This window comes from Nerophis ophidion, linkage group LG16 (assembly GCF_033978795.1).
Source record: "Nerophis ophidion isolate RoL-2023_Sa linkage group LG16, RoL_Noph_v1.0, whole genome shotgun sequence".
NCBI lineage: Eukaryota > Metazoa > Chordata > Actinopteri > Syngnathiformes > Syngnathidae > Nerophis > Nerophis ophidion.
In genome coordinates this window covers 50,639,318-50,666,798 of record NC_084626.1, presented here as the reverse complement: position 1 = coordinate 50,666,798, position 27,481 = coordinate 50,639,318, and the positions used below count along the sequence as shown (strand labels likewise).

Below are 27,481 nucleotides of genomic sequence, written 5' to 3'. Positions count from 1 at the left end.
ATATGGTACAATACAATCGGCAAGATAGGATGGAGCTAGACCGTGTAGTATTTTATACGTAAGTAGTAAAACCTTAAAGTCACATCTTAAGTGCACAGGAAGCCAGTGCAGGTGAGCCAGTATAGGTATATATGTATGTATATATGTATATAAAGGTATATACAGTACAGGTATATATGTATGTATATATGTATATAAAGGTATATACAGTATAGGTATATATGTATGTATATATGTATATAAAGGTATATACAGTACAGGCGTAATGTGATCAAACTTTCTTGTTCTTATCAAAAGTCTAGCAGCCGCATTTTGTACCAACTGTAATCTTTTAATGCTAGACATGGGGAGACCCGAAAATAATACGTTACAGTAGTCGAGGCGAGACGTAACAAACACATGGATAATGATCTCAGCGTCTTTAGTGGACAGAATGGAGCGAATTTTAGCGATATTACGGAGATGAAAGAAGGCCATTTTAGTAACGCTTTTAATGTGTGACTCAAAGGAGAGAGTTGGGTCAAAGATAATACCCAGATTTTTTACCGTGTCGCCTTGTTTAATTGTTTGGTTGTCAAATGTTAGAGTTGTATCATTAAATAGAGGTCGGTGTCTAGCAGGACCGATAATCAGCATTTCCGTTTTTTTGGCGTTGAGTTGCAAAAAGTTAGCGGACATCCATTGTTTAATTTAATTAAGACACGCCTCCAACTGACTACAATCCGGCGTGTTGGTCAGCTTTAGTGGCATGTAGAGTTGGGTGTCATCAGCATAACAGTGAAAGCTAATAATAATAATAATGAATAATAATGATAAATAAGGATGTATTTGTAAAATTTCAGGTAAACTGATGCCCTTTAAGTTTTGTTCTGTTGCAGACTCAACATTTTTTACGTAATGTTATCGTAAAATCATCTATATTTAGCTCGTCTTTTTCGACCTTATTTCATGTAAATAAGGATAAAGTGTTGTGCAGAGGTGTAATTACCACAATTTTACTGACAAATGATGCTATTTATAGACAAATTATACTATTTAGAGTTTATTCCTTCCTAGACGGGTGTAACAGAAAACAGTTTATTTTTCAGTTTCAAACGGTTCAAGATGGTCAAAATCTTTTTGGTTTAAATAAGGATTTATTTTAAAAATTTCAGGTAAATTGATGCCCATTAAGTTTTGTTCTGTTACAGACTAAAAACGACATTATTTATCGTAAATTCATCTATATTTAGCTCGTCTTTTTCGGTCGTATTCAATGTAAATAATGATACAGTGTTGTGCAGAGGTGTACTTACAACAATTTTACAGACAAATGATACTATTTATAGTTGCGGCAGAGAGTGAAATGTTTTTTCTTTCCTAGACGGGTGTAACAGAAAATAACAGTTTATTTTTCAGTTTCAAACGGTTCAAGTTTATAAAAAGTTTGTTAGTTTAAATAGGGATTTTTTTTTTTTTTACATTTCAGGTAAATTGATGCCCTTTAAGTTTTTTTTTCTGTTAGACTAAAATACAATGTTATTTATCGTAAAATCATTTATATTTAGCTCGTCTTTTTCGGTCTTCTTTCATATAAATAAGGATACAGTGTTGTGCTAAGGTGTACTTACAACATTTTTACAGACAAATGATACTATTTATAGTTGCTGCACGGAGTGAAATGTTTTATCCTTCCTAGACGGGTGTAACAGAAAATTTTATTTTATTTTTCAGTTTCAAACGGTTTCAAAGACATGCACCTGGGGATAGGTTGATTGGCAACACTAAAAATTGTCCCAAGTGTGTGAATTTGAGTGTGAATGTTGTCTATCTGTGTTGGCCCTGTGATGAAGTGGCGACTTGTCCAGGGTGTACCCCGCCTTCCGCCCGATTGTAGCTGAGATAGGCGCCAGCGCCCCCCGCGACCCCAAAAAGGGAATAAGCGGTAGAAAATGGATGGATGGAAGTTTCAAACGGTTCAAGTCGATCAAAAAATGTTTACTTGAAATAAGGATTTATTTTTAAAATTTCAGGTCAATTGATGCCATTTAAGTTTTGTTGTGTTACATAACTAAAAAACAATGTTATTTATCATAAATTCATCTATTCATATTTTTCTTTCTTCTTTAATGTAAATAAGATCCCTGCTTGGCACTCAGCATTAAGGGTCAGAATTGGGGGTTAAATCACCAGAAATGATTCCCGGGCGCGGCACCGCTGCTGCCCACTGCTCCCCTCACCTCCCGGGGGGTGATCAAGGGTGATGAGTCAAATGCAGAGAATAATTTCGCCACACCTAGTGTGTGTGTGACAATCACTGCTACTTTAACTTTAAGATAACAGTGTTGTGCAGAGGTGTACTTACAACAATTTTATAGACAAATTATAGAGAGCAAAATGTTTGTTCCTTCCTAGATGTGTGTAACTGAAAATAATGTCCTGGGTCTTCCCCGTGGCCTCCTACCGGTTGGACGTGCCCTAAACACCTCCCTAGGGAGGCGTTCGGGTGGCATCCTGACCAGATGCCCGAACCACCTCATCTGGCTCCTCTCGATGTGGAGGAGCAGCGGCTTTACTTTGAGTTCCTCCCGGATGGCAGAGCTTCTCACCCTATCTCTAAGGGAGAGACCCAAACTCATTTGGGCCGCTTGTACCCGTGATCTAATCCTTTCGGTCATAACCCAAAGCTCATGACCATAGCTGAGGATGGGAACGTAGATCGACCGGTAAATTGAGAGCTTTGCCTTCCGGCTCAGCTCCTTCTTCACCACAACGGATCGATACAACGTCCGCATTACTGAAGACGCCGCACCGATCCGCCTGTCGATCTCACCATCCACTCTTCCCTCACTCGTGAACAAGACTCCTAGGTACTTGAACTCCTCCACTTGGGGCAGGGTCTCCTCCCCAACCCGGAGATGGCACTCCACCCTTTTCCGGGCGAGAACCATGGACTCGGACTTGGAGGTGCTGATTCTCATTCCGGTCGCTTCACACTCGGCTGCGAACCGATCCAGTGAGAGCTGAAGATCCCGGTCAGATGAAGCCATCAGGACCACATCATCTGCAAAAAGCAGAGACCTAATCCTGCGATCACCAAACCGGAACCCCTCAACGCCTTGACTGCGTCTAGAAATTCTGTCCATAAAAGTTATGAACAGAATGGGTGACAAAGGACAGCCTTGGCGGAGTCCAACCCTCACTGGAAATGTGTCCGACTTACTGCCAGCAATGCGGACCAAGCCCTGACACTGATCATACAGGGAGTGGACCGCCACAATAAGACAGTCCGATACCCCATACTCTCTGAGCACTCCCCACAGGACTTCCCGAGGGACACGGTCCAATGCCTTCTCCAAGTCCACAAAGCACATGTAGACTGGTTGGGCAAACTCCCATGCACCCTCAAGAACCCTGCCGAGAGAATAGAGCTGGTCCACAGTTCCACGACCAGGACGAAAACCACACTGGAAAAAAAGTCAAACACATAAAAAGTCAAACATAGCTAGTTAATAACATTTAAAGACATACAGTACATGAAAATGATTTATGTACCAAAAAAAAAAAATCCGGACAACTTTAATCTCATAAAAAATAATGGCTTTATTTTTTTATTCTACATGACCTTTTCTTTCTTATACTGAATGTGGTTTCTCAATCCAATTCATGCACATGTGGACTTCAAATACTCCGATCAAAGATGTTGGTAACGACACCGACTGCTCTCCCGTCTGAACTTGACATCGTTATTCTACAAAGAGTTATGACCATTCGCTAGATAGTCCACCTGAAGGCATTAGAAGACAAAAGCCTTTGAAGATTTGGGCGAAACACACCTCTTTGAAGCGGCCACGTTAAGACGACGTCAACATGATAGAAACTCTTGGCTGCGACTCCCAACAAGAAACAGGCACAATGTGCAAAATGAAGAAAGGTGAGTGGCAGCCTGTTAATAGTGAGCGACGGAGGAATATTAGATGAGGTTGTGTCTTTTCACTCCTTAGCGAGCGTCACTTTGATTGGAATGTAGCGGGGATAATGCCAATGTGGACCACCAGGAAGTTGCTAGAAGCGCCATCAGATATAAGACATCCCATTAAAATGGTGTGCATCTGAAGCTTCCAACTATAAACCAGCAAAAACAGTTTCCCGCAGCTACAGTACCGGCCTAAAGTTTGCAACAATGCGTTTTCTTTATTTTCGGGACGATTTACATTGTAGATTGTCACACCACAACTATGAATGAACACAAGTGGAGTTGTGGACTTAAAAAAAAAAGGTGAAATAACTGAAAACATGTTTTTTTATTCTAGTGCCTTCAAAATAGCCACCCTTTGCTCTGATTACTGTTTTGCACACTCTTGGCATTCTCTCCATGTGCTTCAAGTACTGTAGATGTACTGTAAATGTATAATATATTTATATTATTCACACGTGAATAATGCTGTATAATAGACTGTATTGATGTTATTTACATGTGAATCATGCTGTATAATAGACTGTATTTGTTATTCACATGTGAATAATGCTGTATAATAGACTGTATTTGTTATTCACATGTGAATAATGCAGCATAATAGACTGCATTTATATTATTAACATTTAAATAATGCTGTATTATAAACTGTTTGTTATTCACATATGAATAATGATGTATAATAGACTATATTAACATGTGAATAATGTTTAATAGACTGTATTTATATTATTCACATGTGAATAATGCTCTATAATAGACTGTATTTATATTATTCCCATGTGAAGAATGCTGTATAATAGACTGTATATTATTCACATGTGAATAATGCTGTACAATAGACTGTATTTATATTATTCAAATGTGAATAATGCTGTATAATAAACTGTTTGTTATTCACATGTGAATAATGATGTATAATGGACTATTTATATTAACATGTGAATAATGTTGTTTTATAGACTGTATTTATATTATTCACATGTGAATAATGCTGTATAATAGACTGTATTTATATTATTCACATGTGAATAATGCTGTATAATAGACTGTATATTATTCACATGTGAATAATGCTCTATAATAGACTGTATTTATAATATTCACATGTGAATAATGCTTTATAATACTGTTATTTGTTATTCACATGTGAATAATGCTGTATAAGACTATGATATTTACGTGTGAATAATGTGCTGTATAATAGACTGCATTTATGTTATTCACAAGTGAATAGTGCTGTATAATAGACTGTATTTATATCATTCACATGTGAATAATACTATAGAATAGACTATATTATTCACATGTGAATAATGCTGTATAATAGACTGTATTTATATTATTCACATGTGAATAATGCTCTATAATAGACTGTATTTATATTATTCCCATGTGAATAATGCTCTATAATAGACTATTTATATTATTCACATGTGAAGAATGCTGTATAATAGACTGTATTTATATTATTCACATGTGAATAATGCTGTATAATAGACTGTATTTATATTATTCACATGTGAATAATGCTGTATAATACTATTTGTTATTCACATGTGAATAATGCTGTATAAGACCATGATATTTACGTGTGAATAATGCTGTATAATAGACTGCATTTATGTTATTCACAAGTGAATAGTGCTGTATAATACTGTATTTAGATCATTCACATGTGAATAATACTATAGAATAGACTATATTATTCACATGTGAATAATGCTGTATAATAGACTGTATTTATATTATTCACATGTGAATAATGCTGTATAATAGACTGTATTTATATCATTCACATGTGAATAATGCTGTATAATAGACTGTATTCATATTATTCACATTTAAAAAATACCAACGTGTTTATTGTGTATTATGAGTGAACTGTGGTGCTGATTTTCCCCCAGGGATCAATAAAATACTTTCTATTCTCTTCTATCCTAAGAGGTAATCGCCTGAAATGGTTTTCACTTCACAGGTGTGCTTGAAGCTCATCCAGAGAATGCTAAGAGTGTGCAAAAAAACTGGAATACAAAACAAGTTTTCAGTTATTTCCCCTTTTTTTGTCAAGTCCATAACTCCACGTGTGTTCATTCCTAGTTTTGATGTGACAAGCTACATTGTAAATGAAAATAGAGAAGACGAGGAGAAGGTGTGTCCAAACGTTTGGCCTGTACTGTACTGGCCTGTACTTACTTGCTGCGGACCTCTGAAGTCACCGCTGGTTGGCCAACCTGAATTTGAACGAAGATCAAAAGTGCGTAAGACGATTCGGGCCGCTGCTTGAGGCGAAAAGAAAGTTGGCTGCTGAGTGTTCTTACAATGACAACAACGCTGCAGCCTAGTTGGCAAATAAATACAAGTAGGATCAGTACATAGTCAGTGAACAGAATATACACTAATAATAATAATAAATGGTGCTCTGCAGAGGGTCTGAAGAAACTTTGTATTTACAGTAGCAGAAATGTAACGAGAGAACATCTAAGAGTCGGAGTGGTGACCTTTTCTTGCGGGGCGTGGATTCCCTGCTGTGGTAGCACCTGAACAATGTCCTGTGTGAAAAGCAAACACACTGCAGTACCATTAGGACAGGTGACTTGTCCCGACATTCACTTTACACGGCGGGCCTACGTGGGGACGGGAGGGGCGAGAGCGACTGATGGCGGAGAGGGAGCTCAGTGCTCGGGCGAGCCGAGGACGGAACACGGCTTGATCTTGAAGACGAAGATGTGGAGGTGGCTGGCGATCTGGTTGCAGACGCTGATACTGTAGCGCACCAGGTCGAACAGGGAAATTACCTGCAGACACCACAAAAAATGGCAATATTGTCTTTATTTCAACAAAAACATTTTATGGCACTGTATTTTTCGGACTATAAGTCGCATTTTTTTTTTCATAGTTTGACCGGCTTATACTCAGGAGCCACTTATGTGTGAAATTATTAACACATTACCGTAAAATATCAAATAATATTACAAACCCCGTTTCCATATGAGTTGGGAAATTGTGTTAGATGTAAATATAAACGAAATACAATGATTTGCAAATCCTTTTCAAGCCATATTCAGTTGAATATGCGACAAAGACAACATATTTGGTGTTCAAACTGATAAACTTTTTTTTTTTTTTGCAAATAAAAAAAAGATTAAGAGCTATTCAGTAAGGTTTTAAGGTCGAAGCTTACATCACACTCAAATTTTTACTGCATGCCTTTGGTAAGCGCCGGAGTGAGAAGAGGTTTTAAAATAATTAGCGCATGCTTACTTTTACCGCATGATCCTGTAACTACTTGGTATCTGATCGATACCTAAAGGTGTGGTATCATCCAAAACTAATGTCAAGTATCAAAAAGAAGAATAGGTGATTATTACATTTCAACAGAAGTGTAGATAGAACATGCTAAAACAGAAATAAGCAGATATTAACAGTAAATGAACAAATAGATTAATAATCAATTTTTACAGTTTGTCCCTTGTGAATTGTGAATTATATTTATATAGCGCTTTTCTCAAGTGACTCAAAGTGCTTTACATAGTGACACCCAATATCTAAGTTACATTTAAACCAGTGTGGGTGGCACTGGGAGCAGGTGAGTAAAGTGTCTTGCCCAAGGACACAACGGCAGTAGCTAGGATGGCACAAGCGGGAATCGAACCTGCAACCCTCAAGTTGCTGGCACGGCCACTTTACCAACCGAGCTATGCCGCCCCTTATGTTGACAAAATAATATAAATGACAATATGTTACTGCAGACTAATTAAGAGTCTTTGTTTGTTTACTTACTATTAAAAGACAAGTTGTCTAGTATGTTCAACATTTTATTTAAGGACTAAATGACCATAATAAACACATGTATCCTAAGATTTTTGTTAAAATGAACATAATAATATCATTTTTGTGGTCCCCTTTTATTTAGAAAAATATTGAAATACATTTAGATACTGGTACCAAAATATTGGTATCAGGACAACCCTATCATTTACTTGACTAATGATTTATTTATTAAAGACAAAATACTGGCTGGTATCATATGTGCATATATCATATATATAGTTGTAAAAAAGAGGTGGATACTGATCTATGTCAGAGTACTAAATATCGGTGTGGATGTGTAGTAGCCACAGAGCTGCAAAAGTTCCAAAGCAGGCCACAAGTTAGCAGCAGGGTTTATGCTTTGACAAGTTTCGACACACCTTCTCATTTCAATGCGTTTTCTTTATTTCCATGACTATTTACATTGTAGATTGTCACATCAAAACTATGACACCTGTTACGTGAAAACCATTTCAGGTGACTACTTGTTAAGCTCATGGAGAGAATGCCAAGAGTGTGCAAAACAGTAACCAGAGAAAATGGTGGCTATTTTGAAGAAACTACAATATAAAACATGTTTTCAGTTATTTCACCTTTTTTACACAACTCCGCATGTTCATTCATACACTATATTGCCAAAAGTGTTTGGCCACCTGCCCTGACTCACATATGAACTTGAAATGCCATCCCCTTCCTAACCCATAGGGTTCAATATGATGTGGGTCCACCTTTTGCTGCTATTACAGCTTCAACTCTTTTGGGAAGGCTGTCTAAAAGGTTGTGGAGTGTGTCCATAGGAATTTTTTTTACCATTCTTCCAAAAGCGCATTGGTGAGGTCACACACTGATGTTGGTGGAGAAGGCCCTGGCTCTCAACTCTCTGTTCCAATTCATCCCAAAGGTGTTCTATCGGGTTCAGGTCAGGACTCTGTGCAGGCCAGTCAAGTTCATCCACACCAGACTCTGTCATCCATCTCTTTACGGACCTTGCTTTGTGCACTGGTGCACAGTCATGTTGGAAGAGGAAGGGGCCCGCTCCAAACTGGTCCCACGAGGGTGGGAGCATGGAATTGTCCAAAATATTTTGTTATCCTGGGGCATTCAAAGTTCCTTTCACTGAAACTAAGGGGCCAAGCACAACTCCTGAAAAGCAACCCCACATCATAATTCCTCCTCCACCAAATTTCACACTCGGCACAATGCAGTCTGAAATGTACCTTTCTCCTGGCATCCACCAAACGCAGACTGGTCCATCAGATTGCCAGATGGAAAAGCGTGATTAATGAGTCCTGCTCTAGAGTCCAGTGGCGACGTGCTTTACACCACTGCATCCCGCCTTTTGCATTGGACTTGGTGATGTATGGCTTAGATACAGCTGCTCGGCCATGGAAACCCATTCCATGAAGCTGTCTTTGTACTGTAAGTGGGCTAATTGGAAGGTCACATGAAGGTTCGAGTTCTGTAGCAACTGACCGTGCAGAAAGTCTTTGCACTATGCGCTGACCCGTATCTGTCAGTTTACGTGGCAAACCACTTCCTGGCTGAGTTGCTGTTGTTCCCAAAATCTTCACTTTTCTTATAATAAAGTCGACTTTGGAATATTTAGGTGCGAGGAAATTTCTCGACAGGATTTGTTGCACAGGTGGCATCCTATGACAGTTCCACGCTGGAAATCACTAATGTTTGTAGAAACAGTCTCCATGCCTAAGTCCTTTATTTGATACACCGGGCCAAGTGATTAGGACGCCCGATTCACATCATTTGGACAGGTGGCCAAATAATTTTGGCAAGATAGTGTAGTTGTGATGCCTTCAGTGACAATCTACAATGCAAATAGTCATTGAAAAGAAGGTATGTCTGCCATCATGTGTTGGACATTGTCCAAATACATCAACGACGTACTATTTAAGATTTGGAATAGGACAGAATGAAAATAAAGTAACTATTGCAGGCACTCACCAGTGCAATCCACAGCACCAGGTACTCGTCAATAAAACTATTGAAATACTGATTGAGGAAGAGGAGCCCTGGTCCCAAGAAGGCTAAATCGTGGAGGTGCATCTCACTTTTTGTCATGTGTGCTACCTGAGGACACAAAGACATCACACGCACAGTAAGTCGGCTGAACAGCATTCCTTCCAAAGTCGGGTTGACTCACAACTAATTTATTGGTGATTTTGGCGGAGACGAAGCCAAACGCCAGAATATAAAGACACGGGTGTTTCTCAAAGAGCTGGACAGAAGACTTCTTGTAAATCATGACGGCCAGGACTATGACAGAGCCGATGTGCAGGACGGGAGAGAGGACGCTGGTTCCCTGAGGACAAAGACCACACACACGTTAGCTCTCAGACCTCCTTTGTGTTAGCGCGTCGATGTGGAGGCCGGGCTTACCGCTATTGTGGAGCCGTTCTTGCCCACGCCTCCTGTGAAGATAACTCTGAAGTAGTTGGTGCAGGAGAAGATGGCTCCTAAAAATGTGAAAATGGCAGGGACCATTTTCATCTGGATATTTAGGATGGGAATCTGGGAAGGGAGCGAGGAGGAGAGGTAATATTGGGGCAGCCATCTGGTAGCTTTAACGCGGCATGTTAGTTGGTTTATTATGGTCAACAAAATAAACAAACAGTTGTACATTCATAAATTGAAAATGTTGCAGACCGAAAGGGTTTAGGCTGAAGTTGAACACGTATTGCGCCTAACCCTGTAAACAATGTCAAATACAAGATGAGCTTCCAATAAATATGACATTTCCTCTGCACAACATACTATAAATACACCTTGTACACAACATAAATACCAGGGTTTCCCGCAGCGCTTTGTTGTTAAGGCGGCCGCCTAAACAACAAAGAGCCACCGCCTAATCTAAAGTCTTAACAAGCTGCTACGCTTCTTCCTGCCCCTGCCTCTGTCAGTACGTCTCTGCAGCACCCAGCATTGTCCCACCCAAACAACCATTTGCTTGGTTACACGCAGAGCGGTAACAGCCAATCAGCAGTGCGTATTCAGAGCGCATGTAGTTAGTGCTCAGGCAGGCAGGGAGGAGACGGTGGGACAAGCAGAAAGGTGTTTAGCAGGTGAGCATAATGCAGCGGATTCTCCCCAAATCATAATAAACACTTCCAAGTCAACTACTAGTAACATCACTATGAGCTCGTTGATGTTCTAGAAACATAAGCCGCAGCTCAGCTCGCTGGTAGTCCTTGAGGTGAAGGTTAATCTGCTTTTAGCGCAACGTTACCTCACTGTGCGGTGAGTGTGCGTGGATGCGTGTATTACGGACAGCAAAGCCCTGTCTGTCTAAGAGAAATATAAGCATTATTGACCTACAGTTAACAACTAAGTTATTTCAATTGACCTTTTTCTGTGTTGATTGAGCTGTGTTGAGCAGCAAAAAACGAAATTATGTTAAATGAAGAGTTTCCGGAACCTGTCTCTGATCATTTATATAATAATGTAACTGCATCATAAAGCCTACATGAACTCCATGGTGTTCAGGGATGAATAGTCTCTCCTATCGCTATTGTACTATTTTTTTTAGCTATAGTTACATTAATCATTAGTAATGTTTTGAATGGCAGGGTCCCTGCTTTCAGATGTTGATAAAAATATAACATTTACATAATAAAAATCAACTACAGGCTTCCCGAATGCTGTAATAAATTGAGCATGAAACGCTTATTGCAAGTCAATCATTTGACTTTGTAAGTCGTTATTTTGACTTTGTAAGCCTCAGGTAACTAGGACTGTTTTGTTTTTACTTTACAGAAAAAATATTGAGATATATATCGTATATCGCCATTCAGCAAATGGAGCGGAAAACACAGCCAAAAGTTGTAGGCTTCTTCACTGCAATCTGCGGTCCCCTCCCCCTGTGGAGTCCCACCTTAAGTGACACATTTTCTGGGGGAAACACTGAACACTGTTCAATTATATACACAGTAAAGACATGTAAAATATGTGCACGTGTTAATTAAACTTTTGTACCAATTATATGCTATATAGAAACAATTATACTTCATTATTATTTATATCCCACATTTAGTTTGTAATTAACATTGATCATAGTATTAACTACTGTGTTGATTCAAGAGTGACATATTTTTCCAAGACATTGGTCTTAAACTGTTTTTAAATGTGTGAATGGAACTTGAACACCATCCAAGCTGTTCCACAGATGAACCCACAGGACAGAAACACATCTACATTTTTAAGTTCCTTCTTATGTTTGTTTTCTGAAAGACAGCTGTCATCTATCGCCACACACCTTAATGCGGTGTGTGACGATAGCATACCACCCAAGTTGGACTTACCAGTGACTGCCAGAGCGAGGAGCCTCCCACAGCGGCCAGCAGGTACATGGTGATGATGAAGAGCTGCACCTCTGTCACGTCGATGCTGAAGGAGAAACACTTCAGCTAATAAGCATCTGAGAAATGAGATGCTTGTTTACGCTCCTCAGGCAGAAATATACACCACTCACATGCCAAATCGTAGCGTTCCCGACACGTAGGTCTGCCAGTGGGCGCAGTAGAACATAAACATTCCAGCAAAGCAACAGAAGAACATCCAGTCCGGGTTGGTGCCCAGCTGCACGGCTATGCTGGTCCCCAACACAACAAACACTAAACAGACCAACCTAGCGTTACACATTTGCAAAGAAAGGAAACACACAACGGACCCTCGGAAGGAAACCGTTGGACATTTGCTCGCACACAGCGAATGTTTTGCGGACACTTTAGCATGGTTAGTTGTTACGGAAAGTGTAAAAGCAAGAGTTAAACCCCAAAACATGTTGCTAACCGTACAGAATGCCTTCTATCCTGTGTTAAAACGAGCCAAGTCCCAACACAACTCACCGGTGGAGAGGGAGTCACAGCCGTGGTCAAAGAGCTCCCCCAGTGGTGAGCTGCTGTTGGTGCGCCTGGCCTGCTTGCCATCGATGGCGTCCAGCGACTGGTACACGAAGAGACCCACCGCACACAGCAGGTACGCCCAGAGAGGAGCCTGGTAAAGACATAAACACCTCATTCAAGAATATGTACTAGGATGTACATCGTTAGGATTGTATCTGCTCTTATTGGTACTATATGTAATTGGAGTAGGGTTGTCTTGACACCAACATTTTGGTACCGGTACCAAAATGTATTTAAATACTTTTCTAAATTAGGGGTCCAAAAAAATGTCATTATTGGCTTTATTTTAACAAAAAATCTGAGAGTACATGAAACATATGTTTATTATTGTAATTTAGTCCTTCAATAGAATATAATAGAATAGAAAGTAGTTTATTGATCCCTGGGGGGAAATTCAGCACCACAGTTCACTCAAAATAGACAGTAATAATAATAAATGATATAATTTATATCATATATTATCATCATAATACCATTATTATCAAATAAAATACTGAACATACTAGACAACTTGTCTTTTAATAGTAAGTAAACAAACAAATGACTAAACTAATTAATCTGCTGACGTCTGCAGTAACATATTGTGTCATTTATACACTTATTATTTTGTACACATTATGAGGGACAGACTGTAAAAAATGTTTATTAATCCATTTGTTCATTTAAAGTTAAAGTAGTGAAGTGAAGTGAATTATATTTATATAGCGCTTTTCTCTGGCGCAGTTGGGAGAGTGGCCGTGCCAGCAACCTAAGGGTCCCTGGTCCAATCCCCACCGATATCAATACTAGTGTAGTACCGCGATACTAATGAAGTGAAGTGAATTATATTTATATAGCGCTTTTCTCTAGTGACTCAAAGCGCTTTACATAGTGAAACCCAATATCTAAGTTACATTTAAACCAGTGTGGGTGGCACTGGGAGCAGGTGGGTAAAGTGTCTTGCCCAAGGACACAACAGCAGTGACTAGGATGGCGGAAGCGGGAATCGAACCTGCAACCCTCAAGTTGCTGGCACGGCCACTCTACCAACCGAGCTATACCAATGATTGTCACACACACACTAGGTGTGGTAAAATTTGTAGTCTGCATTTGACCCATCCCCTTGTTCACCCCCTGGGAGGTGAGGGGAGCAGTGAGCAGCAGCGTGAGCCGAGCTCGGGAATCATTTGGGGGATTTAACCCCCAATTCCAACCCTTGATGCCGAGTGCCAAGCAGGGAGGCGATGGGTCCCATTTTTTCTCGTCTTTGGTATGACTCGGCCAGGGTTGGAACCTGCCAGTCTCAGAGCGGACACTCTGGCCACAATATCTGGTTATTTTCTGTTTTAACATGTTCTATCTATACTTCTATTATTTTGTCAACATTAAGAGGGACAAACTGTAAAAATTGATTATTAATCTACTTGTTCATTCACTGTAAATATCTGCTTATTTTCTGTTTTAACATTTTCTACCCACACTTCTATTAAAATGTAATAATCACTTATTCTTCTCTTCTTTGATACTTTACATTAGTTTTGGTTACCACACGTTAAGGTATCGATCCGATACCAAGTCGATACAGGATCATACATTGGTCATATTCAAAGTCCTCATGTGTCCAGGGACGTATTTCCTGACTTTATGAATATAATATGAATTTAAAAAAAAAAAGATTTTGTGACGATAAAAAATATTGATGTAATCATTGTAGTATCAACTAGATATGCTCTTGTGACGCCGGTGAGCTATTGTATCCTCTTATGGTGTGTAGTGAAGCATGTTTGAACTTTGAATATGACCAATGTATGATCCTGTAACTACTTGGTATCAGATCGACACCTATGGTGTGGTATCATCCAAAACTAATGTCAAGTATCAAAGAAGAGAAGAATAAGTGATTATTACATTTTAAAAGAAGTGTAGATAGAACATGTTAAAACAGAAAATAAGCAGATATTAACAGTAAATAAACAAGTGGATTAATAATTCATTTTTATAGTTTGTCCATTATGTAGACAAAATAATAGGTGTATAAATGACACAATATATTACTGCAGACTAATTAGGAGTCTTTGTTTGTTTACTTACTACTAAAAGACAAGTTGTCTAGTATGCTCATTATTTTATTTAAAGGACAAACTTGTTATAATTAACATATGTTTCATGTACCCTAAGATTTTTTATTCAAATAAAGCATATTAATGCAAATTTTTTGTGGTCCCCTTTATTTAGAAAAGTATCTTAGTATCGGGACAACACTACAACATAAATAGAAATACAGTCCAACAGTTTAATTCTATTTTGGCAATTCAGCTGCCTGTTTTTTACTACAATAAAATGTGGTACCATAAAATCATCAACCGTGGATTTTACTGTAAAAAAAAACAAAAACAAAAAAAAAACTGACAGCTCAGTCGACTTAATTTTACTGTTAAAAACTTACAGTAATATGTTGTATAAAAAAACGACCTAAATTTTACAGCAAAATCTATTGGTCATTTTTATAGTATACAATTTGATGGACAACTTGCTTTGAAATCATATTTATTTGATGGATAACTTGCTTTGAAATCATATTTATTTGATGGATAACTTGCTTTGAAATCATAAGTTAAGCAGATATTTAAGTATATATTTTGATTTTGACCCAAAAACTTAGATAATATAACATTTGTTGCAATATTGGACACAATTTTTCCCTGTCAAACTAGAAAAAAAACAACTAATACCTTCACTATGAAAATAAGAAGTCTTTGTTTGTTTACTTACTACTAAAAGACAAGTAGTCTAGTACAGTGGTTCTCAACCTTTTTTCAGTGATGTACCCCCTTTGAAAATTTTTTTAATTCAAGTACCCCCTAATCAGAGCAAAGCATTTTTGGTTGAAAAAAAGAGATAAAGAAGTAAAATACAGCACTATGTCACCAGTTTCTGATTTAATAAATTGTATAACGGTGCAAAATATTGCTCATTTATAGTGGTCTTTCTTGAACTATTTGGAATTAAAGATATAAAAATATCTAAAAACTTGTTGAAAAATAAACAAGTGATTCAATTCTAATAAAGATTTCTACACATAGAAGTACTCATCAACTTAAAGTGCCCTCTTTGGGGATTGTAATAGAGATCCATCTGGATTCATCAACTTCATTCTAAACATTTCGTCACAAAAAAATAAATCTTTAACATCAATATTTATGGAACATGTCCACAAAAAATCTAGCTGTAAACACTGAATATTGAATTGTTGCATGTATTTTCACAGTTTATGAACTTAAAGTATTATTCAATAAATATATTTGTAAAGGATTTTTGAAATGTTGCTATTTTTAGAATATTTAAAAAAAAATCTCACGAACCCCTTGGCATACCTTCAGGTACCCCCATTTGAGAACCCCTGGTCTAGTATGCTCACTATTTTATTTAAAGACTAAATTGCAATAATAAACATATGTTGCATGAACCCCAAGATATATTGTTAAAATAAAGCCAATAATGTAATTTTTGTGGTCCCCTTTATTTAGAAAAGCATCAAAAAGTATCGAAAAGTATTGAAATACATTTTGGTAGTGGTACCAAAATATTGGTGTGGAGACAACCCTAGGAATTATGCAAATCAGCAGAACACATCCTAGAGATAAATGTGCCATGTAAACGCCTTTTCTTCCACACGGAAGACAAGGCGGACTTTAGCTGACCTGCTCGGTGGCGGTCGGGCAGTAGTAGACCAGCACCAGTGTAGTGAAGATGTTGGTCGCCAGGCCAATAATGGTGATCAGGTTGGGGGCGATCCAGGCAGGGACGCGAGCCACCAGCCACTCCCAGTAACGCTGCATCAGAGGCTCCAGCAGCGAGCGGCCTGCACTGCTGTACCTGCGGGCCCAGAAGAACGGAGTCGGGTCAGGCTACATGCTGACATATTTCTGGACTTAAAAGGCAACAATACTTCTTTTTAGTTTTGCATGTCATTCATATACTTATGGGAGACAAGAACACATTTATTGTCAATTGTAAAAAAAACGCTTGCAAAAGTTACAAGCGAACATTATCACAATTTCAAAAGGGTTAAAAACAATAAAAATCAGTTCCCAGTGGCCTGTTTTATTTTTCAAAGAGTTTTTCAAAATGTTACACCTCCCGGAATATCCCTAAAAAAAGCTTTAAAGTACTTGATTTTCGCTATTTGCGATGCGACTGTCCATTTCCCTGTGACGTCATACAGGGCTGCCAATACAAACAAACATGGCGGTTACCACAGCAAGATATAGCGACATTAGCTCGGATTCAGACTCGGATTTCAGCGGCTTAAGCGATTCAACAGATTACGCATGTATTGAAACAGATGGTCGGAGTATGGAGGCAGATAGCGAAAACGAAATTGAAGAAGAAATTGAAGCTATTGAGCGAATAGCTTTTTCCAAGTTGGCGCCTCTGTAGTGGCTGCTGTTGGCAGGAGCTCTGTGCTCTTCTGTCATCCTTTTGTGTTTCCCTCTTGTTTTCATGTCTTATTATATTTTTTTGCCTTTTGGTCCGGGACCCTTTGGGACTGTGTGACAAGGGGTGCCACTTTCGTGACCTCTGTGGTGCTTTTTTTGTGGACTTCTGATCTGCCTCCTGGGAGCCTTTTGGCCATGGAGACCAGCGGCAGGGTCTCTGCCACACCGGAGTCGGTTTGGAGGGACTGGCGGAGATGCGGATGAGGGGACAGGGCTGCGGAGCTAGCACTGAGCGCTGGGACGGAGAGGCTTCGCTGTGTTTTGGCTGGGTGAGCAGGTGTCGGACACCTCAGTCACCTTGGACGTATCCTCGCTCATCCATGCGGACTGGACACTGGCCGAAAGTGGAGTCGGCTGTCTGGGTTGCTTTGTTGGGTCTGCTCCTGTCTCCGGCCATGCTCCCTCCACCCCAGCGGACGATGGCGTGGAACACCGCAGAGGCCACCACAGTGGATATGTTTCTTTTACTTTTTATTCATAGCTGTATGTAGAAGTGTCTGGTTGTATCTGCTGCTTTGATGTCTTTAATGTCCTCTGTGTTCTTTGATGTTTGAAGTTTCCCTCTTACACACATGGAAGAGGGATGTGTACCATGGCTACGAGTTGTTGTTTTTTTTTATTTCCCTTGGCCTCAGTCTGCACCTCCTCTCCAGGGCCCAGGCTGAGACTGAATTTTTTAATTTTATTTTAATCTTCTATTTTTTTTCTCCCATTCCCCACCCCTCTTTGTTTACCTGTATCTCATCTATTTTGTAAGGAGCGCTGGAAGCCGGCAGACCCGTCAGCGATCCTGTTTTGTCTCCCTGTAATGTGTCTAAACTTAAATGGGATCTAGCTGAAATTTTTAATTTTCCTGACGGAATAAATAAAGTACTATCTAATCTAATCTAATCTAATCTATTGACGCTATTCGGCCATAGCATGGGTGTATCTAATGAAGTGGCCCATAGCATGGCTGCCTTATTAGCATCGCCGGTAAAATTTGCGGACCAAACCATCAGGACTTTCGCATCTTGTGACACTGGAGCAACTTAAATCCGTCAATTCGTAAGTGTTTGTTTCGCATTAAATGTGGGTATCTAGTTTCAAATGTACATACAGTTAGCGTAAATAGCATGTTAGCATCGATTAGCATAGCATGTTAGCATCGATTAGCTGGCAGTCATGCCGTGACCAAATATGTCTGATTAGCACATAAGTCAACAACATCAACAAAACTCACCTTTGTGATTTCGTTGACTTAATGGTTGCAAATGCATCTGCAGGTTATCCATACATCTCTGTGCCATGTCTGTCTTAGCATCGCCGGTAAAATGTGCAGACACTCTGGCACATTCAATGGGGGTCTGGGGGCAGATTTCTTGCCAGTGGTGCAACTTGAATCCCTCCCTGTTAGTGTTGTTACAACCTCCGACAACACACCGACGAGGCATGATGTCTCCAACGTTCCAAAAAATAGTCAAAAAAACGGAAAATAACAGAGCTGAGACCCAGTGTTTGTAATGTGTTTGAGAAAATGGCGGCTGTATTACCTCGGTGACGTCACATTCTGACGTCATCGCTACAAGACCGATAAACAGAAAGGCGTTTAATTTGCCAAAATTCACCCATTTAGAGTTCGGAAATCGATTAAAAAAATACATGGTCTTTTTTCTGCACCATCAAGGTATATATTGACGCTTACATAGGTTTGGTGATGATGTTCCCCTTTAACGGAGCTCATGGGATGCAAGATGCGCCCATACAGTTCTCTAAAACAGTGTTTTTCAACCACCGTGCCGTGGCACACTAGTGTGCCGTGAGGTATTGTCTGTTGTGCCATGGGAAATTATGCAACTTCACCTATCCATCCATCCATTTTCTACTGCTTATTCCCTTTTGGGGTCGCGGGGGGCGCCGGCGCCTATCTCTGCTACAATCGGGCAGAGGCGGGGTACACCGTGGACAAGTCGCCACCTCATCGCAGGGACAACACAGATAGACAGACAACATTCACACTCACATTCACACACTAGGGCCAATTTAGTGTTGCCAATCAACCTATCCCCAGGTGCATGTCTTTGGAAGTGGGAGGAAGCCGGAGTACCCGGAGGGAACCCACGCATTCACGGGGAGAACATGCAAACTCCACAGAGAAAGATCCCGAGCCTGGATTTGAACCCAGGACTGCAGGATCTTCGTTATGTGAGGCAGACGCACTAACCCCTCTGCCACCGTGAAGCCCGTGAAGCAACTTTACCTAATTATCCCCAAAATATTTTTTTGCAAATCAATAATTATTTATCCATCCATCCATTTTCTATCCCTTGTCCCTTTTTTGGGCTGGCGGGGGGTGCTGGAGCCTATCGCAGCTGCATCTGCCAATGACATGCCGTTGCTTAGTGTTTGTGCTGTGTAAAACTCGGCAGGGTAACCACAGTCAGCAGGTGGCAGCAGGTAGTTACTTGCTTTGTAAAAGTTGGAATGTGTCGGGTGAGACGCGGATGGCGGACAAACTCGCGATATATCGAGTTAGGGCTGGGCGATACGGCCTTTTTTTAATATCTCGATATTTTCAGGCCATATCGCGATACACTATATTTATCTGGATATTTTGCCTTAGCTTTGAATGAACACTTGATGCATATAATCACAGCAGTATGATGATTCTATGTGTCTACATTCAAACATTCTTCTTCATACTGCATTAATATATGCTACTTTTAAACTTTCATGCAAAGAGGGAAATCACAACCAAAAGTGTATTTCTTAAACAGTTATTAAGCAGTGGCACAAACATTCAAGTCATTTCAAAACAGAAAGTGCAAGATTGTCAGAGACATTTTAAGTGTCAAATACAAATGAGCTGCATGATAGGAAATCAAATAGTATTCGTCCTTCGCTATGTGGTAGGTTACTACGGACGTTATTAAATTCTGTTGTTGACTATTTTTTTCATACGGTGTTGATGTGGAAATGTTTGCCTCTGCATTTTGATGGTGTGGGCGTGTGGCACCGAATGGAGATGTTGACATGCGCAGTTTCAAACACTTCATTCTCTAGTGGGTGACTTTTCAAATGATGCTACATATTAGCGGTGATGCTACTTTTGAGAGCAATGCTTCAGCACCACACTTGACAAATTACGGTTGTCTATTCGACATCTTCCCACTTGAAGCCAAACCACCGCCAGACGCTGGACCCCGTGCTGTTTTTCTTGGGAATTAATTCTTCCTACATTTGCTACCAGATTCGCACATTCTTTCTCTCGCATTACCACTCGCATGGCTCCGCTAGCATCACAGCTAACGTTACCCAGTCTGCTACCTCTCTGCTGGGCGAGGGCGTATACGTATGTGACGTATGTAAGAAAGTGCGCTTGTCTGTGAGAAGGAGGGACAGGGAAGAGCGAGGAGAGCCTCTAGTGCAGGGGCGCTCACACTTTTTCTGCAGGCGAGCTACTTTTCAAATTGACCAAGTCGAGGAGATCTACCTCATTCCTATTTATAATTTATATTTATTTATTTATGAAAGAGACATTTTTTTTAACAAGTTAATGGTGTTTAATGATAATACAAGCATGTTTAACACACATAGATTCCTTTCTTTCATGAAGACAAGAATATAAGTTGGTGTATTTGATTCTGATGACTTGCATTGATTGGAATTAAGACAGTGGTGCTGATAATGTCCGCATTTTCAAATGGAGGAAAAAAAAAGTCCTCCTTTCTGTCCAATACCACATGAAAGTGGTTGGATTTGGCATCTCATTTGTCCAACTTGCATACTCGTTTTTAAACACTTTGTTATGAGAGTAGCATATGTGTGTGGCCCTTTAATGTCTGGCAGCAGGTGAGTGACGTCAGTGACAGTGCGGGTGGGCAAGCAAGTGAGAAAGCGGTCGTTGAGGGCGGGGGAGAAATACATTGGCATCAAACTCCGTAGCTTGCTAGCTTGTGCACGCTAGCTTTCTGAGACTCTTATTTTGTTAGCACAGGCAGGATGAAACAGGTCTTTTATGGTGAAGACAGGAACTGTGCAGTCGCTCTTTAGAGTTTTGACAGTAGGTACGGAGTCTCTAGAAATAAAATGTGTTTCTCTGCGTCCGCCCAGTTAGTGATTTTTTTCTTAAATATGAGCTCGCAGCAGCCAGCGTCATCTCACAAGATCCTCGGGTGCCGAGAATGTCAAACAACTGACGAAAGTGAAGTCTTGGTATGATTGATGATTGCTCATTTTTATGTCTATTTTTTAATGCCTGGCTTGAGATCGACTGACACACCCTCCGAGATCGACCAGTCGATCGCGCTCGACGTAATGCCCACCCCTGCTCTAGTGTAATGCCCGCAGCTAAAAACAACTGCGTGAGAACGTATACTCAAATATCACCATATAGTCATTTTCTACATCGCACAGAGACAAACCCGCGATATATCGCGTATATCGATCTATATCGCCCAGCCCTAATTCTACTTATGGTGTTTTATTCTGGCTTGTCCTAAATCTTATCCGAGTGGGATTTTATACGTTTTAACCTTTTTATGGGGAGCTTTGAGTATCTTGCTGGCTGCAAAACAAGTTAACCTTCAGGTACTAATAGAGTAACCAAACGTAATTTTTAGGGGTGGGCAAATTAATGCGTTAATTACGCGTTAACTCATCAATCTATTAGATTAGATAGTACTTTATTTATTCCATCAGGAGAGTTCCTTCAGGAAAATTACAATTTTCAGCACAATCCCATTCAAGATCAGACAAACATTAAAGGGAGACAGAACAGGATCGCTGACGGGTCTGCCGGCTTCCAGCGCCCCTTACAAAAAAAGATGAGATACAGGTAAACAAGGGTGGGGGGGGGGGGGAAATAGAAGATTAAAATAAAATAAAATAAAAAAATCGCCGACAATTATTTTATCACACATTTGCGTATGTTGTTTACATGCTTTTATTTTGTTAACGCCTTTTCTTAACAAGATGGCATCTCCCGGATGTACTTCGGCGTCGAGGGGCTCTTGGTAAAGATTGTGAATTGTGAATTATATTTATATAGCGCTTTTTCTCTAATGATGGAACATTTGGCAAAAATAACAGACAATTCTGCAAATTTCCTGGCTGGCTTACAGCGTGGTCACTCCGGGATCACTTACGACCGCCAGACAATTCTGAATGTGGATAGATCGGGCCGTTTTGGACTGAATGAGGCGTGCTTGCTAGACCGGCTAGCTAGCATGGGAATACTTTGCCGGCTACATCCAGCGGCCTGTGAAGCAGCGGAGTATTTGTGTTGTCTGTCTATTTATGAATAATGCAGACCAGGAGTGTTGGCTGAGTTCTTAACGTTTGCTTTCAGAGCGTGCATATCACAACATACAAGATGCCGTCATGGCGACACAACCTATACCGGGCTACCGCGCATGCTCCTCACTCCTGTTGCATGCTGGGTAGGGTAGTTCTTTTTTTCCCTGGCTCATAACATCACAATATAGTACCATGTATATGCGTTCAGTTTATCAAAGCACCAAGCAAACAATCGGAAAATTCCCATCATATCAATTCCTAGATATGGTCATAATTATTTTAAGTGCACTACGCAGAATAAACACAACATTATTAATATTGCTACTACGGATAATTTGATCCAAAATTCCCTAAAACAGCCTATAATACAGGTTTTTTAAACCTAAGACCCTGATAAAAAAAAATGTTTCTGCTGTTACCTCAGAAATTGCCTGTTCAGATGTTATGATTGTGGCTCAGAGATTTGTATGTAGATTATATTTATTTTCCATAACAAACAGGATAATTTAAATACCCTGGCAGTGGCAAAAAGCTTAAATGTTTGTATTTACATTTTTTGAGTTGTTTTTCATAAAATATGCTATTTAACTGCTACTGTTTAACAAGGACTGATTTAAATTGTGTTTGCACAACAAATGTTTTGGCGCTTTTGTTCATGTGGGAGAATATTCCAATAAAGGTGCACTACACACTACTTTTGAATTCATTATTGGGCTTTGTGTATACAATGCAGTTAATCCCGATTAATCGAAAAAATAGTGCGATTAACTTCGATTAAAATTTTTAATCGTTGCCCAGCCCTAGTAATTTTATAAAGACATTTCTTTGTACACTCCAACAACAGTTAAGAATTTTAACTCCACACACTGACAGTACATTAAAATGTTTTGCAATGGCCCGAGTTTGACCCTTCAACAGATTAGTTCCTGTAAAGTGTTTCACCATTCAGAGCAACTCACAAGCATGTGTGCATATCGTAAATGTCTACCTGTGCTCCTCCAGTCTTTTTAGCTGGTGTCTGGAGAGGGGGGGCGAGGGCAGCTCAATCAGCCGGCGCAGGACCCCGGGGGCCAGCCAGCAGCTCGCCTCCATGCCTATGCCTTGCCCGGCGGGGTCCTTGTCCCGCAAGAGCCCCCGACGAGAGCGCAGGGTCCCCCCTTGCTGCTGCCCCGTCGCACTCATGGAGCCCCGCTGGCCGCCGGTCCTCGACACTCTGCCACGGTCCTGATGGAGGGGCTAGAGTTCCACTGTGGAGCTGGACAGACAGGGAGAGCAGTGTGCTTTTAGATATGACAAACTTTACAATTGTAAGCCTTTATTTTTTCAATCGGGTCAAAGAAAATACAAATACAGAAATAGATTGACAAACTTTTTAAATAACCGCAAGATAATGACTTTTTTATTTAGTCACCGCCATTTGAGCGATAGACATGTTGGCCAACCACAATTGTTGAGCCTTGCGTTGTCTCTCGCTTCAAACCGGGAGAAACAAGTCTAACTGTGCATGGCTCTGAACACCCGAACACGTTTATTTTAAAAGTAGAATTAACTGAACAAGGTGACACCTCTTTTCATTCTTTGATAACCTTTGTCCCGGTGGACTCACAGCGAGATCACCAGCTTAAGACACACAGGAAGCCTCACGACTTGCGAGTAAGAAGTGCCGCACAATAACAAAAATTAAGAGGAAAAAAAATATGATTACAAAGTTAGATGTCCCGTTTTGGGAATATTTCAGCGTCAAATCGGTTGGGCAATATGAGCCCATCAACACGGACGAACGAGCAAGACTGCTGGGATGGGAATAAACAAAAAGGCGTCGGGCCTCATATTTCCAACTGGAGAAAAAAAAAAATACACTTTAGGATGTTCAACATTTATTTAAGTTACATTTATGCGGATAAGTCGATTGTATTTTTTTGTTTATTTATTCAGAACATCAGTTATTTACCTTCCAATTACAGTACAATTAGAGCTAAAACAATTCCTCGAGTAACTCGATAAAAAAAATATATTAGAGGAATATTTGCTGCCTCGAGGCGTCAGAATTTTTTTTTTTTTTTAACAGTATTTTGCCTCATTTAATACACAGTAGTCAGACGTTACGTTTCGCACGGACTGTCTAGCTCAGGGGTGCCCATTACGTCGATCGCGAGCTACCAGTCGACCGCGGGGGGTGTGTCAGTCGATCTCCAGCCAGGCTTTTAAAAAAAATAGACCTAAAAATGAGTGACCATCAATCTTCACCAAGACGTCACTTAAATGACATTCACGGTACCGGAGGGTCTTGTGAGATGACGCTGGCTGCTGCAAGATCATTATTATGAAAATATGACCGAGAGGAAGGCGAGAAACACTTTTTATTTCAACAGACTCTCGCGCCGTAACTTCCGTCAAAACTCTAAAGGCCGACTGCACATTTCCTATCTTCACAATAAAAGCCCTGCTTCATGCTGCCTGCGCTAACTAAATACAGAGTCTCGGAAAACTGGCGTGCACAAGCGATCCCTCAGAAAGCTGGCGTGCACATCACTTGTGGGCCAGATCCGGCCCAACAGCGTTCGAGATCTGGCCCGCGGGAAGTCCCAAGTTAAAAAAAACAATATATATATATATATATTTATTTTAAATCCGTCCTTTTAAATCCTTTTTCTACCGCTTGTTGCTTGTTACTCTCAGAGTCTGAGAGTAACAGACAAACCACATTGTCTAAAAATGCATTTTCCAATCGATGATGTGATATCATATATATATATATATATATATATATATATATATATATATATTTATACTGTATATATATATATCCGGCCCCTGGTCAAATTATTTTAAACCAATGCGGCCCCTGGGTCAAAAAGTTTGGGGACCCCTGTTCTACATAAAACAAGAATAAGAAAGAATTCCACTTTCAAAGCGTCAACAATTAGTTTCCTAAGTTCCCAAACGTTTATTGAGTGTTGTTAAAAGAAAAGGTGATGTAACACATTGGTGAACATGCCCTTTCCCAACTACTTTGGCACGTGCTGCAGCCATGAAATTCTAAGTTAATTATCCATCCATCCATCTTCTTCCGCTTATCCGAGGTGGGGTCACGGGGGCAGCAGCCTAAGCAGGGGAGCCAAGACTTTCCTCTCCCCAGCCACTTCGTCTAGCTCTTCCCGGGGGATCCCGAGGCGTTCCCAGGCCAGCCGGGAGACATAGTCTTCCCAACGTGTCCTGGGTCTTCCCCGTGGCCTCCTACCGGTTGGATGTGCCCTAAACACCTCCCTCGGGAGGCGTTCGGGTGGCATCCTGACCAGATGCCCGAGCCACCTCATCTGGCTCCTCTCGATGTGAAGGAGCAGCGGCTTTACTTTGAGCTCCTCCCAGATGGCAGAGCTTCTCACCCTATCTCTAAGGGAGAGACCCGCCACCCGGCGGAGGAAACTCATTTGGGCCGCTTGTACCCGTGATCTTATCCTTTCGGTCATGACCCAAAGCTCATGACCATAGGTGAGGATGGGAACGTAGATCGACCGGTAAATCGAGAGCTTTGCCTTCCGGCTCAGCTCCTTCTTCACCAAAACAGATCGATACAACGTTCGCATTACTGAAGACGCCGCACCGATCCGCCTGTCGATCTCAGGATCCACTCTTCCCTCACTCGTTAACTATTGTTTGCAAAAAAAAAAAAAAAAATTTATGAGTTTTAACATCAAATATATTGTCTTTGTGGTGCATTCAATTGAATATGGGTTGAAAAGGATTTGCAAATCATTGTATTCCGTTTATATTTACATCTAACACAATTTCCAAACTCATTTGGAAAGGGGGTTTGTACAACAAAACAAAAGTTGTAATAATTTCTGTCAAACAACTGGTTAGGCAAGATAAATGCCACCAGCAAGTGAAGGCTGCAGCAACATCCAGACAACAACGTCATTTTTAATTATTTTGTAACGATGTAAAAATGTACAAATGCTGCCCAAGTTGCACTTAATATGCAGTAAACACTGCTGGTGCGCGTCAACAAACATGACAACCCAGCGATCAAAAAGTAGCTCGGCCACCGCTGGGTACTAACGTCATTTTGCTGATGTTGACGATTAGCCAGCTAGCTTCCGCCTCCACTCCTCTGCAAACATCCACCTTGCGACGCTGTGCTTCTTCGAAGCCGCCCTGTTGCGGTTCCGTAAATGTCATTTTATGTCACGAAGCACCGCCACAAAATGCCGCCGGTCGTGTCACTGCTTGTGGGTAAGAGCGGCCAACACGCTCGGTTCTTCCTGTGGGGCTGCGGCCAACTCCAGCTAGCCTAGCCTAGCCTAGCCTAGCCTAACCATACCATAGCCTAACCATAGCCTAGTTTACCTTAGTTTAGCCTAGCCTAGCCTAGCCTAGCCTAGCCCTAGCCTAGCCCTAGCCTAGTTTAGCTTAGCATATTTTAGCCACATGCTAACTAGCATGAACAGGACGGACAGACCTAGACGAGGACGAGGCGACAGCTCCAGCCAGGCTGAGGGGGGAGACGGAGGCTCTTCACGCCGACAGACAGGAGCCCCTCTCTGGTCGCTTGAGTGGAGAGGACCTCCTTTTAGAGCACGCGGCGGTAATGAGCGGCCGGGGACACAAGTCGGCTCCAACCGGTGTCTGACTGTCACAGCCCCGCTCGTTGACGCTCGCGCTGGTGGAAGTCTCGCGTTGCGTTTAATGAGCTGGGATTATTCAAGACATATTTTTACACCAGTGGTTCTCAACCTTTTCTCAGTGATGTACCCCCTGTGAACATTGTTTTAATTCAAGTACCCCCTAATCAGAGCAAAGCACTTTTGGCTGAAAAAAAAGAGATAAAGAAGTAAAATACAGCACAATGTCATCAGTTTCTGATTTATTCAATCAATCAATCAATGTATACTTATATAGCCCTAAATCACTAGTGTCTCAAAGGGCTGCACAAACCACTACGACATCCTCGGTAGGCCCACATAAGGGCAAGGAAAACTCACACCCAGTGGGAGGTTAGGGTTAGGGTTAGGGAGGAGACCCTGCCCCAAGTGGAGGAG

General features: G+C 40.7%; 1 protein-coding gene across 3 annotated transcripts; it reads right to left on the bottom strand.

The window, feature by feature from the left end:
* Positions 1-3,557: 3,557 nt before the first annotated feature.
* cept1b (choline/ethanolamine phosphotransferase 1b) lies at positions 3,558-27,113 on the bottom strand. 3 transcript variants are annotated; one of them, XM_061875433.1, is made up of 11 exons: positions 26,902-27,113; positions 23,428-23,694; positions 16,365-16,539; positions 12,628-12,775; positions 12,252-12,393; positions 12,082-12,166; positions 10,163-10,294; positions 9,927-10,085; positions 9,728-9,853; positions 6,587-6,753; positions 3,558-6,527 (listed from the first exon to the last, which is right to left on the bottom strand). In XM_061875433.1, exons 2-10 carry the CDS (start codon positions 23,619-23,621, stop codon positions 6,631-6,633), a joined length of 1,284 nt encoding a protein of 427 aa, XP_061731417.1. In that variant the 5' UTR covers positions 23,622-23,694; positions 26,902-27,113; the 3' UTR covers positions 3,558-6,527; positions 6,587-6,630. The 3 variants fall into 3 exon arrangements, with proteins under 3 accessions (XP_061731417.1, XP_061731416.1, XP_061731415.1); XM_061875432.1 differs by having other exon boundaries at positions 3,558-6,507; XM_061875431.1 differs by having other exon boundaries at positions 3,558-6,753.
* Positions 27,114-27,481: the final 368 nt, after the last annotated feature.

Excerpts from the sequence above, each read along its gene's own strand:
- cept1b (XM_061875431.1), bottom strand. The coding sequence starts at position 23,621 with ATGAGTGCGACGGGGCAGCAGCAAGGGGGGACCCTGCGCTCTCGTCGG. Across the intron at positions 12,167-12,251 it reads GGAACGCTACGATTTGGCAT|CATCGACGTGACAGAGGTGC; the intron begins GTGAGTGGTGTA and ends TTTCTCCTTCAG. Across the intron at positions 9,854-9,926 it reads AAATCACCAATAAATTAGTT|GTAGCACACATGACAAAAAG; the intron begins GTGAGTCAACCC and ends TTGTGTCCTCAG.